This window comes from Vidua chalybeata, chromosome 8 (assembly GCF_026979565.1).
Source record: "Vidua chalybeata isolate OUT-0048 chromosome 8, bVidCha1 merged haplotype, whole genome shotgun sequence".
In the NCBI taxonomy this organism is placed as follows: Eukaryota; Metazoa; Chordata; class Aves; order Passeriformes; family Viduidae; genus Vidua; species Vidua chalybeata.
In genome coordinates, this window is record NC_071537.1 from 12,313,072 (window position 1) to 12,327,720 (window position 14,649).

General features: G+C 47.6%; 1 protein-coding gene across 5 annotated transcripts in view; it reads right to left on the bottom strand.

Annotated features, from left to right (window-relative positions):
• Positions 1 to 2,100: 2,100 nt before the first annotated feature.
• NEURL1 (neuralized E3 ubiquitin protein ligase 1) overlaps positions 2,101 to 14,649 on the bottom strand; it is a 144,620-nt gene continuing 132,071 nt past the window's right edge. For all 5 annotated transcript variants that reach the window (XM_053949624.1, XM_053949628.1, XM_053949627.1 and 2 more), the window contains 2 exons: positions 5,788 to 5,934; positions 2,101 to 5,041 (listed from right to left, as the gene is read on the bottom strand). In XM_053949624.1, the coding sequence (XP_053805599.1) occupies positions 4,800 to 5,041; positions 5,788 to 5,934 (389 nt within the window). In that variant the 3' untranslated portion in view covers positions 2,101 to 4,799. The remainder of the gene's footprint in view (positions 5,042 to 5,787; positions 5,935 to 14,649) is intronic.

Consider the following 14,649-nt stretch of genomic DNA (forward strand, 5'->3'; position numbering starts at 1 on the left):
AATACAGAGGGATAACAAGGTTGGTTTTTAGCTCTTCAGTTCCCAGCCTGGCTGTAGATGTTCCTCTGTGCTGGCACGTCGGTGGATGGTGCACAAGGAGTCCTGTTCGGGCACCCCAGCTCTCTGAAGGATGCCAGGAACTGAATCTGATGCAGCACACAGTCCTGGGCACAAACGTAGTGTCAAGTGTGACTGGAAACTGTGCCCCCGCTTCCTTTGTGCTGAGTGAGCCAACCAGCTTTTTGGGCTGATGCAATTGCTATTTACTAATGTATCCCCTTGTACACTGTAATTCACTGTCAACTGCTCACCTCTTGCCCATTTTTCTCGGAGAACCACTACCAGAATTGTGCTGCACTCAAGACTGAATTTTTCTGGTCCTACTTTAGTGTATGTGCAGTGTTTGTTAAAATCGATGTCGGGAGGAGCGGTGGCTGAGCTCCGGGCTGGGCACTGGGCACCAGGTGGCGATGCCGGACCAGCGCTGCAGCTCCTGGACCACTTTTGGACATCCTCCCTCTCATCTTCCACCGCCTCCTTCTCGGCCCGCGGGCTGTGCCGCGGGCGGGACGCCCCAGAACAGCCCTGCATGAAGCAGCGGGAGGGCCGCGCTGCTGGGCTACCCTCGCTGGGGAAGGTCAGTTCTGCACCACAGCTGGTCTGGGCGGAGAATAGTTTGGCGAAATGGCGAAACTACAGCTCTGGTTTGGATGTGGTGAGGGAGGGCAGGCAGGGTGACTCCAGCGATGCTCAGCAGATGAGGATGCAAAGCTCGCTGGGGCTGTTGCAGGTGGCAGCTGCATGAGGGGCTGCACAGGCTGAGGCTGGCAGAGGGGAAACCTGGGGGATGTGCCATGGTCCCTCTTGCTGGTGCTAAGAAAGGAGAAGGTCTGAGTTTGGCGCAGAGCATTAGCACTTCACTCATCCTAATCTGTGGCAGTGCTTGGGCTCAGCACGTCCAGCAAGTCAGTGCTGCCGGTTTCTAGGGCATTCTGTGTTGTGCAACCCTGTCCCTTGCTCCTGAGGGAATGAGGAGGCTTTCCAGACCCACTAGAGGTCCTCCTGTCCCAGGGAAAGCAGGAGCTAGATCAGTTCTTGGAGGGCAGCATGCAGCTGTGCAGACTTGCCTTGTCCCAACAGCTGGGATCTCCTCAGGCTGATGCTGGAGAAAGCTGGGTTGGAGAAATGATTTTGCTTTACCCAGCCTGGAATGTTTCAGGCTACTGAGGAACTGTTAGAGTAGAATGGCTTCAACTGGAGAGGCTGAGGACACCACTCCTGAGATGTCCCAGGCCCGTGGCAGATGGAGCACTCCCGCTGAGGGAGAAGATGCCACCTTAAATATGTCCCGTGACAAGAGTGTGATCCAGATAGTCTCATCTGCTGAATAGTTAAACAAAGAGATGAGGAGAAAAATCTCACATTTGTTGTATTGTAGGTGTGCTCCTGAGCAGATACCTGCAGCAGAGGATTGGGTTTTGAGGGAACTGGCATGATCTCTGGAGAATCCAAATTCCCTTTGGGTCCTTGTGTCCCTTGCTACATACTCAGGAAGCATCTGCATCTTACCTCAGCTTCTCGCTAGGCCAGACCACAGATTGTCAGTGGGCCTTCTCAGCAGGTTGCCCAGTTCAGGGCTGGGATGTTACTGCTCTGCCTCATCTTCAGCCACCCTACCTGCCCCCGCCTAGGCTGAGCAGCATGTCCTGGGTTTCCTCACTGCACAAGCTCTTCCTTGTGCTGGTGGAGGGTGCTTTTTTGTGGTTACAGAAAAGACTGTAAACAAGGCAGTGAGAGTAAAGAAGCTGTGACTTCTCTCTAGGGAGGGCTTGAAGAGGCTCAGGAGTGTGGGGCCTAAACTTTCAGGAATGTGACTTACTTTATTCCTTACGTGTGTGTGGTGTCTGCCCAAGGGGATATTGATATCCACCTCCCAATGCCCTCCCATCCTCAAGAACTAAAGGAAAGCCTGAGATCTCTCTACCCAGCTCCCCCTAAGCAAGAGGCTCTCGTGCCACCCTTGCTTTTACCTCAGCCTCTCACTGTGCTGGCCATTGTTTTGCTGCTCTTATGAAGTGGGAAATACTCAGCCACCCATGCTGCTGCAGGATATCTAAATCAACTTTATTCACGATCACAGTTATCCAATTATTCACAATGAGTTTTTCTTGTCTTTAAACAGAACACAAAACATCTTAAAGTAAAGCAATGAAATGCAGATGACACAACACAGAGGTACATGGGAACCTACACCAGTCAAACAAAACAAAATATTAGGATTTTTGTTATTTTTACTGGTTTTGCTGGTTTTTTTTTTTTTTCCTCCCTGGACAGAGCCTTTTTCTCTTCCCTGCTTACAGCTGGAGGCCAGCCTATGCAGGGGTAGGACTGAACCCCAGTTTTTGAACTCAGATGCTGGGGGAGCTTTCAGCTTCTCCTAACTCCTAGAGTTTGGTCCACAGTAAAACAAACACAGTTAATATATTAAAACACTCTCAATTCAAAAGGTGAAAAGGGAATTTACACCACTGCACTGGTACCCATGGATGGAATTTCGTGAAAAATAAAATTTACCCCTTGGCTTTCCCTGCATGGAGTGGGTCCCACTAGTGTGGTGAAGGCTCGGGAGGCTGCTTATTGCACGTTTCCCCACATCCACTATTTCATCAACACCTTCTTACCCCTTGGGTTCCTCCTTTTTGAAATCTTTGCACTGGAGTTTGTGTAACTACTGAAAAAGGCTCCCTGTGTGTGCTGGTCACAGTTGGAGCTGGCTGTGCGCCTGAGGACCAGCCATGCTCCTTGCAGGGCCACTCTGACTTCCCCCAGGTTGTGCCATCCGGCCTCCTCCTGCCCTTCAGTGAGGGCATCTGGGAATGGGAGCCATGAGCCCTGGAGCTTTTGACAGCTGGCCCGGGGGACAGGGCTGGGCTTGGGTTGTACATCAGAGGTAATGCCAGGTAATAACACAAATCCCTGTCACCCAGAGTATCAGCATTCAAGTTAGTGCTGCCTGCAGGGCAGGCTGGGGGGAGCTGCAGGCCCCTGGGTAGGCTGCAGTGATGGTGGCACCTTCAGAGAAAGGCTCTACAATGTGCTCCCCTGCGAGTAGTCTCTTTTTGCATCTCCTTGAGAGACAGAGCAAGGATGTGTTTTCCAGGTGTTTTTAGGATCAGCCTCTGCCAGTGTGGGTGGTGAAAACCCACCTGCTGCTGGGGGGTGGGGGAGGACATGATGTTCCCTGCAGCAAGTGCATAAATAGTGTTATCCCTACACCGTTCCCCCCTATCCCATCAATGGCCAAATGCTTGGGTGCAAGGAAAAGCTCAGCAGGAAGGGTGTGACTCAGTGGCCTTCCCTGGTCTGGTCAGATGGGTCATGTGGTGGGGGCAAACTCCACTGCCATGGCACCCTAGCCCTGACCCCCACTCAGGACCCAGACACAGTCCTTCCCTCCCCTGCAGCCTGGGAAGGCAGCAGGATGGGTTGGGGAGGCAGACAGCTCCTGCTGCTGCCAAGCCACACAGCCCAGGCCCAAGGGCCAGCAGTCCTGGGTCACACCTGTGGCCATGGCAGAGCAGCAGTTGTTTGCATGGGAACCATGGGGGCCACCATTGTCCCTGCTGGGCTCAGCTGGGTTCCTGACTCAGGCAGGAGAGGAGGAGATTTGTTTAATAAACCAAAGCAAACCAAACTACTCAAGTTATTTTTCTCTCATTCCTTACTTCCTAGCACATAAGGACAGCCATGTCCTGCCGGTGTGGCTGTGAAGAGCTGAGTACCACCTGGCTGGTTTCGTCTTAAAGCACAGTGATAAAGTTACCAGTAAAGGTAACCCACAGATGTGTGGGTTTATACATTCTTCCCCGGTGAGGCTGGGGATTTTCCTCACAAGTGCTGTTGGATGGCAGGGGGAGAAAGGTGAGGGAGCTGTATCTCCCTCTCCCACAGGCCCACAGGAGCAGAGATGCTGCTGAATCCCTTGTGCTGCGTGGAGCCCACACACAGGTTGGTGGTGGTGGGGTTCGGGAGCCGCTCCTCATGCGACGGGGTGGTGACAGGAGGTGGCTGATGCTGCTGGGAGGGAGCAGAGCTGTCGCCGGTGTTTGTTGCCAAAACCACCATGAAAACCTCTGTCAGAGAATGGCAATGGAGGAGTTGGGGACAGCCCTCAAGGGGCTGCCATGGGTCTGCTCTTCTGTCTGCAGATATAGGGTGGGTGTTGCTTCACAAATCTTGGGTTCTTTTCTGCACTGGCTCCAGCCTCTCTGCTGTGAGTGTGCTCACTGCTCCTCCCTTGCTGGGTCAATGCTTGCCTTGCTCTATCCTTTCTAAGGAGCCTCCTCTGGTCAGGCTGGTTGTACACAGAAACACGTTGCTCATTTCTTCTCTTCTGCTAAGCTGTCTCTGCATGTGGGGTGCCTCTGGAAGGAGATGTGTAGCACTGAACCTTTTACCACCTGCTGTCTATGCTAAAGAGTGGAGACTCCCCTCTGCTGTGCATGGTGTAGAAAGGGATGATTGCACCAGCTGGCATTTTTTGAGATAAAGTTTAAAATCCACAAGGGACAGTAGTCCATCGCAAATTCCCTGACACTGGAGTTCAGCCCCAGGGCTTGCTTGGGGGGTAGAAGAGCAGCATCTAAGCTTGTGTCATCTGTTGTCCATGGAAGAGGAGGTGAGGGTGGTGCTGGGTGATGGGTTTTGAATCTCCTGGGTGATGAATAAAGACCAAGGCCTGTGTTGTTTCACAGCCTCCTCCCCACGTGCCAGTCCCCACCACGGCATCTGCTGCTGCTCTAAGTGCTGCGGTATGTTTTGATGATATCTTTGATGGCCCGTCTGCAAATGGGGCAGCAGGCATTGGCCATCTTCTTGAGCTTCAGCCCACAAGAATAGCAGAGACACATGTGTCCACATGAGTAAATGACTGTGTCTACCATATTCTCATAGCAGATGGTGCATTCATCTCCCCAGGGCCCTGAGACGGACGGGGAGATGGGTGACTCAGGCAAGCTGCCTGGAGAGTTGGGAGCTGTGCCTGCAACACAAAAAAAAAAAACATGGTCACTCCTTTTGCTGACATCCCAAGGTAATTTCTGCCCTGCAGCCACAGAGGGAGGAGGGATGCCCCAGCAGAAATGCATGCTCCATGGACCAGGGTTCCTTCTGCAACATCTACTGTGGTCTGCTGCCCACGAGGAGCAAGCCAAGAGACAGCTGCTCCCATGCAAGAAGGATTTGGTAAGTTACATATCCCACCATCAATGCCTTGGGGTCGTGCAGGTGTCTGGAGTTTTAAAAATGCTGCAGAACAGCCTACACTTTTTCACTGCGTGCGCATTTATCTAAGTATCACTGTACTTCATTGGCATGTTAGAAATAGCAATACTGTGTTTTACTGAAGGTGTGTGGAAGGAGAAAGGGGAGGCGTAGGCAGACCTTTAGCTCCAGTCCAAGCTAGTGTGAGACGTGTCAGTGCCACACAGCTCTCCAGAAGGAGCTCTGCGTCACAGGGCCACGCGTGCAGCAGAAAATCCACTGCTTCCCCTGGGACCTTTCATGATGAAAAGGGTGAGAGAAATATTGCTGTCTAGGCATCCAAGCGGCTTCCACATAAAACAGACTGAAAATAGCCCTTGCAGAGGCTCTCCCTTCCTCCCCAGGGGAGCTGATGGGATAATAATAATCTGTTGGTTATTGTGGTTTTAGAGCCCTTCTGGGAGACAAGTGTGAGACTATGAAGGGAGGCAAAGGAAAGGCAGCAGGGGATCCCACCATTCTTACCACTGATAGAGCTGCAGAGGGGGCCAGAGCCACACGTAGACAGTAAGGGGCCAGAGACACCACTGCAGAGGACGGTGGGGGAATTGGGTGTCGATGTGGGCGAGCTCGGTGTCGATAATCCCAGCCGCTCTGCTAATACGGTGGAACCTGCGCCGTGAGAGAAGGAATCTATGGTTACTTCTAAAAATTAAGGCTGACAAGGCACTGGGGATACATGGCAGGGGTTGCAGCTCTCAGTGCTTGTCAGGATTGGGCTCATCAGCATGAAATCTAGGGAGGAGATAAAAGAATCCTCATATGCCTTTTTTTAATGCTAGCAGCTGGTCCTGAAGAGATATCAAGCTCCCACAACCCCTGAGATTGGCTGGAGCTCCCTCAGCTACCATAACCCTTTGTTTCTGCCCCTAAATGTGTCTCAAATCATTTAGTACAGTTATTTCCCATGTGGTTTCATGCTCATATGTGCCCCCAGTACTAGAGCCAGCCACAGGCTTGTAGCAGTAGCCTGCGCAAGGGTGGGCTGGACTCCAGCACAAGAACACATCACGTTGTCAAAAAAGCAAAACTCTGGGCTTCAATAAATTCATACAAAGTCACTCAAGGACTTTCCAGAAACAAACATGAGGCTCTGGCAATCAGGCAACCTTAGCTCTGCTCACTCCTCTGCCTCTTTCTTGGGCAGCTTCTGTCAGAGGTAGGGATAAGTTGCCAAAATGCATTTGGATCTAGGATGAACAAGGACACCTCTCCATCATTCAGGAATGTTTTCTCCACTTGCATGTCTGGGTGTGCTGGCTCAAGAGTGCAAAGCTTATTCAACTCTCTTCTAGATGTCCCAGGCTCCATCCCTTCCTGCTTTCACTGCCCACAATCAACTCTGTATTAGTGTGCTCTCTGCCAGAGAAGCCACTTCTGTCCCACAGCCTGTCTGGCACCCTCCTTCTATCTCAGTCTCTTTCTTCTGCTGTTGTAACAACACATACCTTAAAGCCCCTTCCAGAAGGGGAAAAAACTGCAATGCTTAAAATTCTACCTTCTGCAAAGGTTTTGTAGGGGAGTTTCATTGCTGCCAATGCAGCCTGGTCTTTGCTAAGCCAGTGGTGAGACAGCAGCACACACGTGCTTGAACTAAGGGGATGGTTTCCAGGTGGTAAGAACCAGCTTGCCTAAGGTTTTAAAGTTTCTAGTTCCTCAGCTGAGAAGACAACCAGGGTAACTCGAAATCAGAACTAAAATGCTCAGACTTCTTCATGTTACCATATAAGGAGCCAGAGGCACAGAGGGTTTGGATCCACAGTGTCCTCAATGAGTTGGAGGCTATTCTCCAGAGAAAAAGCAGCAGTGGGAGGTCAGGAAAACCCCATGTGCCAGAAAGGTCCTTCAGTCCCTATTTTCAGGCAGGCTACTGAGCAAACCTGGGAGACAGGGACGGCAAGTGCCAGGTGTGGATTGTGCAAAACAGCAAAAACACAGATTCTCCTATTCTTTTTAGCAGAACAAGACTGAGCAGTGAAAGTGGAACACAGGAACTGGGAAGGGGTCATGTTTGAGTCAAAATCTGTTTTGGGGACTGTGTGTAAGAGAACAGGCAATTAGCCTAAGCCATCAGTCCCTCAGTTTCACCCCTCTCCAGAAAAAAAGAGCACTTTGCTTCCAGGCAGAAGCTGAAGTTAAATTAGACTCTGTAAAGGGTTTTGGAGCTCTCACACTTGAGCTACTGTAGAGAGAGACCTCCTTCATCACACAGATGGGAGCTGAGCCTGGAGTTCAGCTCAGTAAATAAGCAAAGAGAATGATGCAGCCTCTAATGACAGCTACTAGCAAGAGCCCTTCCCCTCCAGTCTGACAGATGACTGAAGCAGAAAACTTGCCCTGTGGTAACACACACTGAGCACAGGCCCAGCAGGGGCACAGGGTTCAGCTCATTCACTGCACACACAAATATGAACACCGAGCAGCTGAACAAGTTTTTCAAGCCTTCCCTCTCCTCCCTACAGCCTGGAGGCATTTCTTCCACTCAGCTGACATACAGCACATTGCACTTCTAACACCAACCTGGTCATTTCATTAAAGGCAAAATAAAGGCTGTTAGGAGTGTTTCTCTTTCTGGGCTAATAGGAGAATTTGGAGGTGCCCCAAGTATCACAGCATATGAGCTGATGAAGCATGCTGGCAGCAGGGCAAATGGCCTTTCCACAGTGCAGGGAGAGCTCAGCAGCATAGGAACCATGGTTTTCTCTGGTTGTAGCTGGTCTGAGTCCCAAAATGGCCTTACCCAAGGGCCAGCAGACACCTTGCCAATTCTTCCTCCTAATACAAGCCACAGCTCTTGACTTTTCTCCAGCGTCAGTATAGAGCTTTGTTTAAAACAATCTGAGTTCCCTACCAGACAAGACACATTTCTCCCTTGGTGACAGAATAATCAACATAAGACATGTTACTCATGCTTTAATATATTGCTGGATGGTGTGCAGATATCATGACAAGGAGCATGGAATGAGATCATGAGCAGAGTGGAATGAGTGTGGCCAGCCTGGCTTAACTAAAACCAGATACATGTGCTCAAGGCCAAATATACTCATTGTGTGCACAGAGTTCCCACCAAGAGCCAGCTTTCAAACCATGACTTAAAAAACTAAATAATTCTAAGCAAATCAACTTAAACATTCTTTCTGTCTCTAAAGCCCCCAGATCAATTGTCTCTGCTGCTAACTTGTCTCATGTTTGATCTCAAACACACTAGAATCATCTTTAAATAGATTTTGAATCAATTCCATTTGCTGTTTTATCTTTACAAAGTACAATTATTAGCAAAGACCAATGCAGAGTGATGCTTTGTCCACACTTCTGTCATTGCTGTGGGAGAGGTGCAAATAAATGAACCTCTCTGTCCACCACCAAAGGAGAGTGTTATGTTTTCAGAAGAGTGCTTTACCATGAAATGTTCAGACAACATCATGCCAGGAAAGGCCGCTAGTATGCTAAAGGTTTGTAATTCAAAATAGTCTGGAAATAGGATCAGAAATAAATGGTATGGTGTTCAATGTGATCAAATGCAAAATGCAGCATTTAAGCAGAGATAATCAGCTACCTAAACATGGGACAGGGAATTAGTCCATTCAATTTGAAATACAGACATCCTACAGAAAAAGGCCTAGAAATTGCTGGAGGTCACCAAGATGATCATAAACCAAGAATACCACCCTGTTACAAAAAGGTTGAGCCAATTCAGGGTCATGTGAGGCTGATCAAGGAGCCTGGAGACACTGTGGTATCTTTGTCCCTATAAATACTCAAAACTCAACTGGACAAAGTCTTGTGCTACCTTGGAAGTTAGCCCTGCTTTGAGCAGGAGGTTGGATTAGACAATTCCATGGGGTCCCTTCTGACCCAAAATATTGTATGATTCTATGATTTTTATATGACAAAATTTTTCACAGCCTGATGAATGAAGTAAAGAAACAATCTGTTCTTCATGAATGCTCTGGGTAAGACAAGAAATCATGGGTTCAGACTCCTAAGGTGCTATGGTTAGATAGTAGATAGTGAAGCACTGTAAAGCAATCAGACTTCCCAGAGAGACCATGGCATCTCCACCATTAGAGCTCTTCCAGAACAGGAAGGTGAAGTAAGTAGTCTCTTGGGATCCCATGCAGCATTTACAATTTTTATGAGAGTAGCTATCTGAATCCATAATCGCCCTTTTATAAAACTCCTGTGACCAAAATACAGCAGCTGTGGCTGTCAGAGATGCTTTTGATTCTCTGTATCTATTGTGGTGAAGAGGGTGATTTTCCCAGAACACTGCAATCCACTCTCCAGGGTATCTCCTGAGGCTGTCCCAACTTCCAAGCATCTCTCCTAATGGCAGCTGTCTGGGGAGAGCTGTACTGCCAGAGGACTTATCATGGTAACAAGACCAGATATAGTCAATGCTCCCTAAAAACACAGTTTTCAATTAACTCTCCTCCTCAATCATTTTATAAAAATATTATTTCTACATACATTTCTTTAACAATAATGCAGAACCAGTTGTCTTCACTCGAGAATCATCTTTTTTTTCCCCCTTTGAACTGACCCCACTTAAACTTTGGTTTTCCTGCTTTACAGGATGCAGTCAGTGAATGTCCACTACTATACAACTCAGAGTTCACATAGTTTGATGAGTTTCAACATTTTAATGGGCTTTCTTTACCCATAGTCATCTTGACAAGTATTCCAGAAGCTTAACTAAACATTGTTCCTAAAAGACAAAGTACAGGAGCCTCCTTCCATAGTTCATAGGGAAGAATAAAGTCTTATGCAACATAGGAGCTTGCCCATACGCTGAGTTTCACGTTGAGCATATTGACAGCCCCTTCTCTTTTATAGCACATTTGCTGCAGGAATAGGACAGACAATAAAGATCAGGTAATTATCAATAGCAATCACAGATTTTCAATGTTACTCCATCCATCCACAGGCCCCAGAGCTTCCAGCACACAGTAACCTTCCAGCAAAAGGTTAGTACAGTTGCTCAGGTCTGGCTGCAGCACATTTAAGGGAGCTCAAGAGATCTCTGCACTTCTCATACATTTCAGTCTAGTGAGCACTGGGTACCTGGCAGTCATAGTCACCTAGATGCCTTTTAAAACTCTCTATGTGATTTCCTTTTGTTAGGAGACAGATTGTTTAAGCATGTCAGCTAAAATTCTTCCCCTGTCTCAAAAACTATTCAATACCCTTTCTCATATTTACCACTCTCAGTGTATCAGGGCCATTTATTTTGTTATCTAAACATGATCCAGGTTCTTTCAAAAATCTGGCACAATGTGGGTGCTGAGCTCATGGGGACATCTCTCTTAGGAAGTCTGTCCTGTAATACATGAGCTGCTCCAGAGCGTGGGCTGTGATGTTACTGGGACTGGATATTGGATAGGGGAGCATCCATGTTCTCTTCAGATTTTCTTGCTTCCAGCCATGGCTGCAGGAGAGCTTTTCTGTCCCCCAGCCCCACTCAGGTGTTGCCCAACAGGGACTTTTGAATCCATTGTGCTAAAACAAAAGAACAAAGCACCTGTTGCTGCCTGGTTACGTGGTAGTTAAAGATCAACGATAATGTTAGGGAAGGATGTGAGCATATCCATCATTTCTGAATGCTGTAAAGTACATGTATTTACACATCCATTTGTGGTGTTCCCACGGTGATGGGAACAATACTGCCCTGGCCAGAAACCAGAGCTTCCTTCCCCTTGAGCTCAATGGGTTTTGGTCAGCCATGCTTTCAGAGCCAGCCTCTGGGCTGCAGTTCATCTCTGCCTCTCAGGTACATCAGTACCTGGTGACCCACATCAGCTGGTGATCCATGGGCTTTTTTGCATTCAAGTATTTCCTGAAGGACTTAAAAACTGTTCTGAATAGAAGAATAACACATTTTGTCCTTCACAGGCCCATGAAAACATAAGGGATTTTGCATTATGCTAAAGAAATGTCCGGAAATAGGTCAAAAAGCAGCCTGGCAGATTTTGCATGCAAAACCATAAGGTCTGTGTTTGCAGATGGGCGTCAGACAACCACTGTTTAAGGAAGTAAAAGTTAGATCCAAACCACATGGAGAACAACAGTTCAGACTTTCATGAGGAACAGAAAAGGAGTGTACTTTATGGCTTTACTGGAGCCTTGCTGTCTGCTGTGTCCAGAAGGGCAGCGGGGCACCAGCACATCCATTACCCTCCTGCAGTCACAGGCACACTCCAGCTAAACAGGGGAAACATGAAAGCTCCAAATGCCACAGACGTTTTTGATTCAGCAGCTCTCACAGCCCAAACCCAGTGTGCTCCCTGGAAGCAAAGAGCACTCAGCAAATTTACAGGGTATCTGTCTCATCCTGACAGGTGAAGTTCAGTGGTCACTCAGCACTTACATCCTGCAAAATCCTGAAGGCATGGAAACCGTGCAATGAACGTCTGGCTGAACTGAAGTGAAAGAGTCGTAAAGTTGGAGCTCCACCTCTCAACCTGAGAAATTCTAGAGCAACAAAGCACCCAGGCACATGCTTACATCAAGAAGAGGTGAAAAAAGAAGCCTGGATTAAGTAGCTGAAACCACAAAAAATGAGAATTGGTGCTTTCATCTTGTTTAAGAAAAACAAATCAAGGGTATCTGGGAGACCACGGCAAAGATAGTTTGGTGAGCAAAAGGAAAATTGCTGCCCAACCCAGCACCTCCAAGCCCTGTGCTTTTCCAGGGGGGACAGGTATAAATGCTTTTCCAGTGTGGTAGATGCATACAAGAAACAAATACTTTAACTTTTCTTGGCCAGCACTCTCTGGATTTCCATGGGCACTGCTGAATGCGAAGGGATCTGACAAAGAATCAAAGAAAGAGTTTAGTCTGCTACGTGATTCTCACAGTAGCCAGAATAACTAACTCACACCAGTGTTAGATCAAAGAATAGGCAGATTTTTTCTGTCCTCACAGACAAGCTGCAAGGCAAAGAGGCTGGTATGGAATCCCATATCCTGTATATTTACTGTAGGAAGGCAAAGGTGTTATGAGATAAAGGAAATGTATACCTCACTTACTGTGAAAATCTCACTTCAGCCAGTAATTGTTCTTTATACTAATGATGATAATAGTTTCTGCTCTTGTCAAGGCCAATATGCAGAGGACAAGACATTTGGGAGCCCTGTGGCTGTCACTGGAGGAGGTGTTTTTGCTTTACCCAGCCTTTACCCGGATACCAGCTCACACCTCAGCACAGGCTGATGTCACTGACCACCTGTGCCAAGTGCAGGTTAATTATGTGTCATGTGTGATGAGATCTTCAGTGTGTGCTACAAAGGTGCCACAAGCAGGTATTAACACTGACATTGCTGGCACTGACCACAGGGAAGTCAAGCATTTGACTGCATCTGCCTCTCCAGTTTTCCAAGGCCCAAGTACTAACTTGTCCTCTCTCACACAGCAGCTTCTCTTTGTGCTAACTCTCCTTTGAAACAATGAATATAAAACAAGAGGTGAATGGAGAGCTCTGTGCAGCGCTAGAATCAAGCCCAGCAGTTAAGGATGCTGTATTCTCTTTGCAGCTGTTTCAACTTACGACCAGTAATGTGTACTTCACTCAGAATGAAAGCAAACCATACATGATAGGAGTATTTATGATGAGGCATCAATTAATACAAGTAGATTGCCTTCCAGGAGGCGCAGAATATTAACTCTCCTCCTTCCCCTGGTCTCTAACACCATAAAATACCCTGTACCCTGCAGTGCATAGGAATTTCAGGCTGTTAAATGATACACACGGGCCCGTTAGATCCCAATCAGCTTAAATTAGGCCATTTTCCATACAAATCAAAACATGGAAGATAGAACTCTGGGGCATATCTAATTGAAAGTCTGTTAAAGGAAGAGATTCATTATGTGCATCTCTGTGCAACAATGTCTAGGCAGTTATCAGGCTTCTCTTATGCTGTGTTTAACTCAACAATTTCCACATCACTGCAATGAACCAAGGTGGAGAAGGATGAAAATTCCAAATGGATAATGTACTGACCCTCTCAGAGATCAGAGATGAGGGGGTGTGATTTGCTACTGCCAAGAACTATCTTCGCTCAAGCAGGATAGGCTTCTAAACTCAGAGCTGGAGAACCAAGATTCTGGATGCTTCTTGCTTGTGTGAGATACTTTTCTACAAACTCACCTACAGTCTGTGCTATGGGCAGTGTATATAACAACTGCAAATTAATACCAAATATCAAATATCATTTAAATATTTTGTGTGCTCACTGCAGTAATTGCACATGCAAAGTAAGTCTCTAAGTGCACCCAGAGAGAAGCTTTTTGGAAGGGACGGAATCTCTGCCATTGGATGCTGGAGTCCTGCGACAGTCAAGGATCAACCACAGGATAAAAATCTTATTTACACAGGAATGGACAAAAGCCTGGAAAGATGAGGTCAGATGGGATCATCCCCCAAGAAGTCCTACAGATTTTTGGGAGGATCAGGCCAGACAAGTGCCACAGCAGAGACAAAAGAAAAGTGAGAAAGTCCCCCATGGGGATACACTGGAGACAGCAGTTGCAGGAACAGTATCAACAAGATTAAGTGAGGGATTCTGGGACACAGAGAAAAAATCCTGTTTAGAAGGGAGAGGGCAGTTCCAATGGCCTGTGAATCATTAGTGGTGTGTGGTGAGCTGGTCACTCACCTCGGATAGAGCAAAAGTCAAGAAAAACCAGACAGGGCCGTGTGATGAACATCACAGAAGGAGACAAAGTAATTCCCTCTGGTAAACCACTGCTCTCTGACACCACCTAAGTAAGACACTACTCTGTTCATCCATGAAGTTTCAGGTCTTTCCAGTCAGCCCCAGGAAAAAGGCTGTTTCAACAAGGGCAGCACTACCAGGACTGCTAAGTTTGACCACCAAAAAGAGTCATAATGGGCACAGCTCTGAGTAAGCCTGCCTGTAACTGGGATTGGCTGCAGCTGGCAGTCCTTCAGACTGGCACCAAGGCCACTTCAGATCAAATTTCACTGTTGATTTAAAGAGCCCTTTGCCAGCAAATTGTGTCCCACAGTACTCTGCTGAACTAATTTCCAATTTGGTTTGTTGCCCACTGGTATTGTCAGAAATCCTGAGGAACTGAGGACACAGAGCTGTTTTTTCTGCAAGTCCCATGTCAGATCTTTCTTCCTCACCCTTCAGTTTTGAGCACATTGTCCAATTTCAAGAAAGTCTGAAAGAAGGATGCAAACCTCAGCAACAATTAATATCTAAATATTTTCCAATGGGCAGCTAAGCAGGAGCCCCAGCTCATGTCCGTGGTAAAGGAGGTGGGTGGGTGTTCCACGTACTGTGTCTATCCAGCATGGATGTG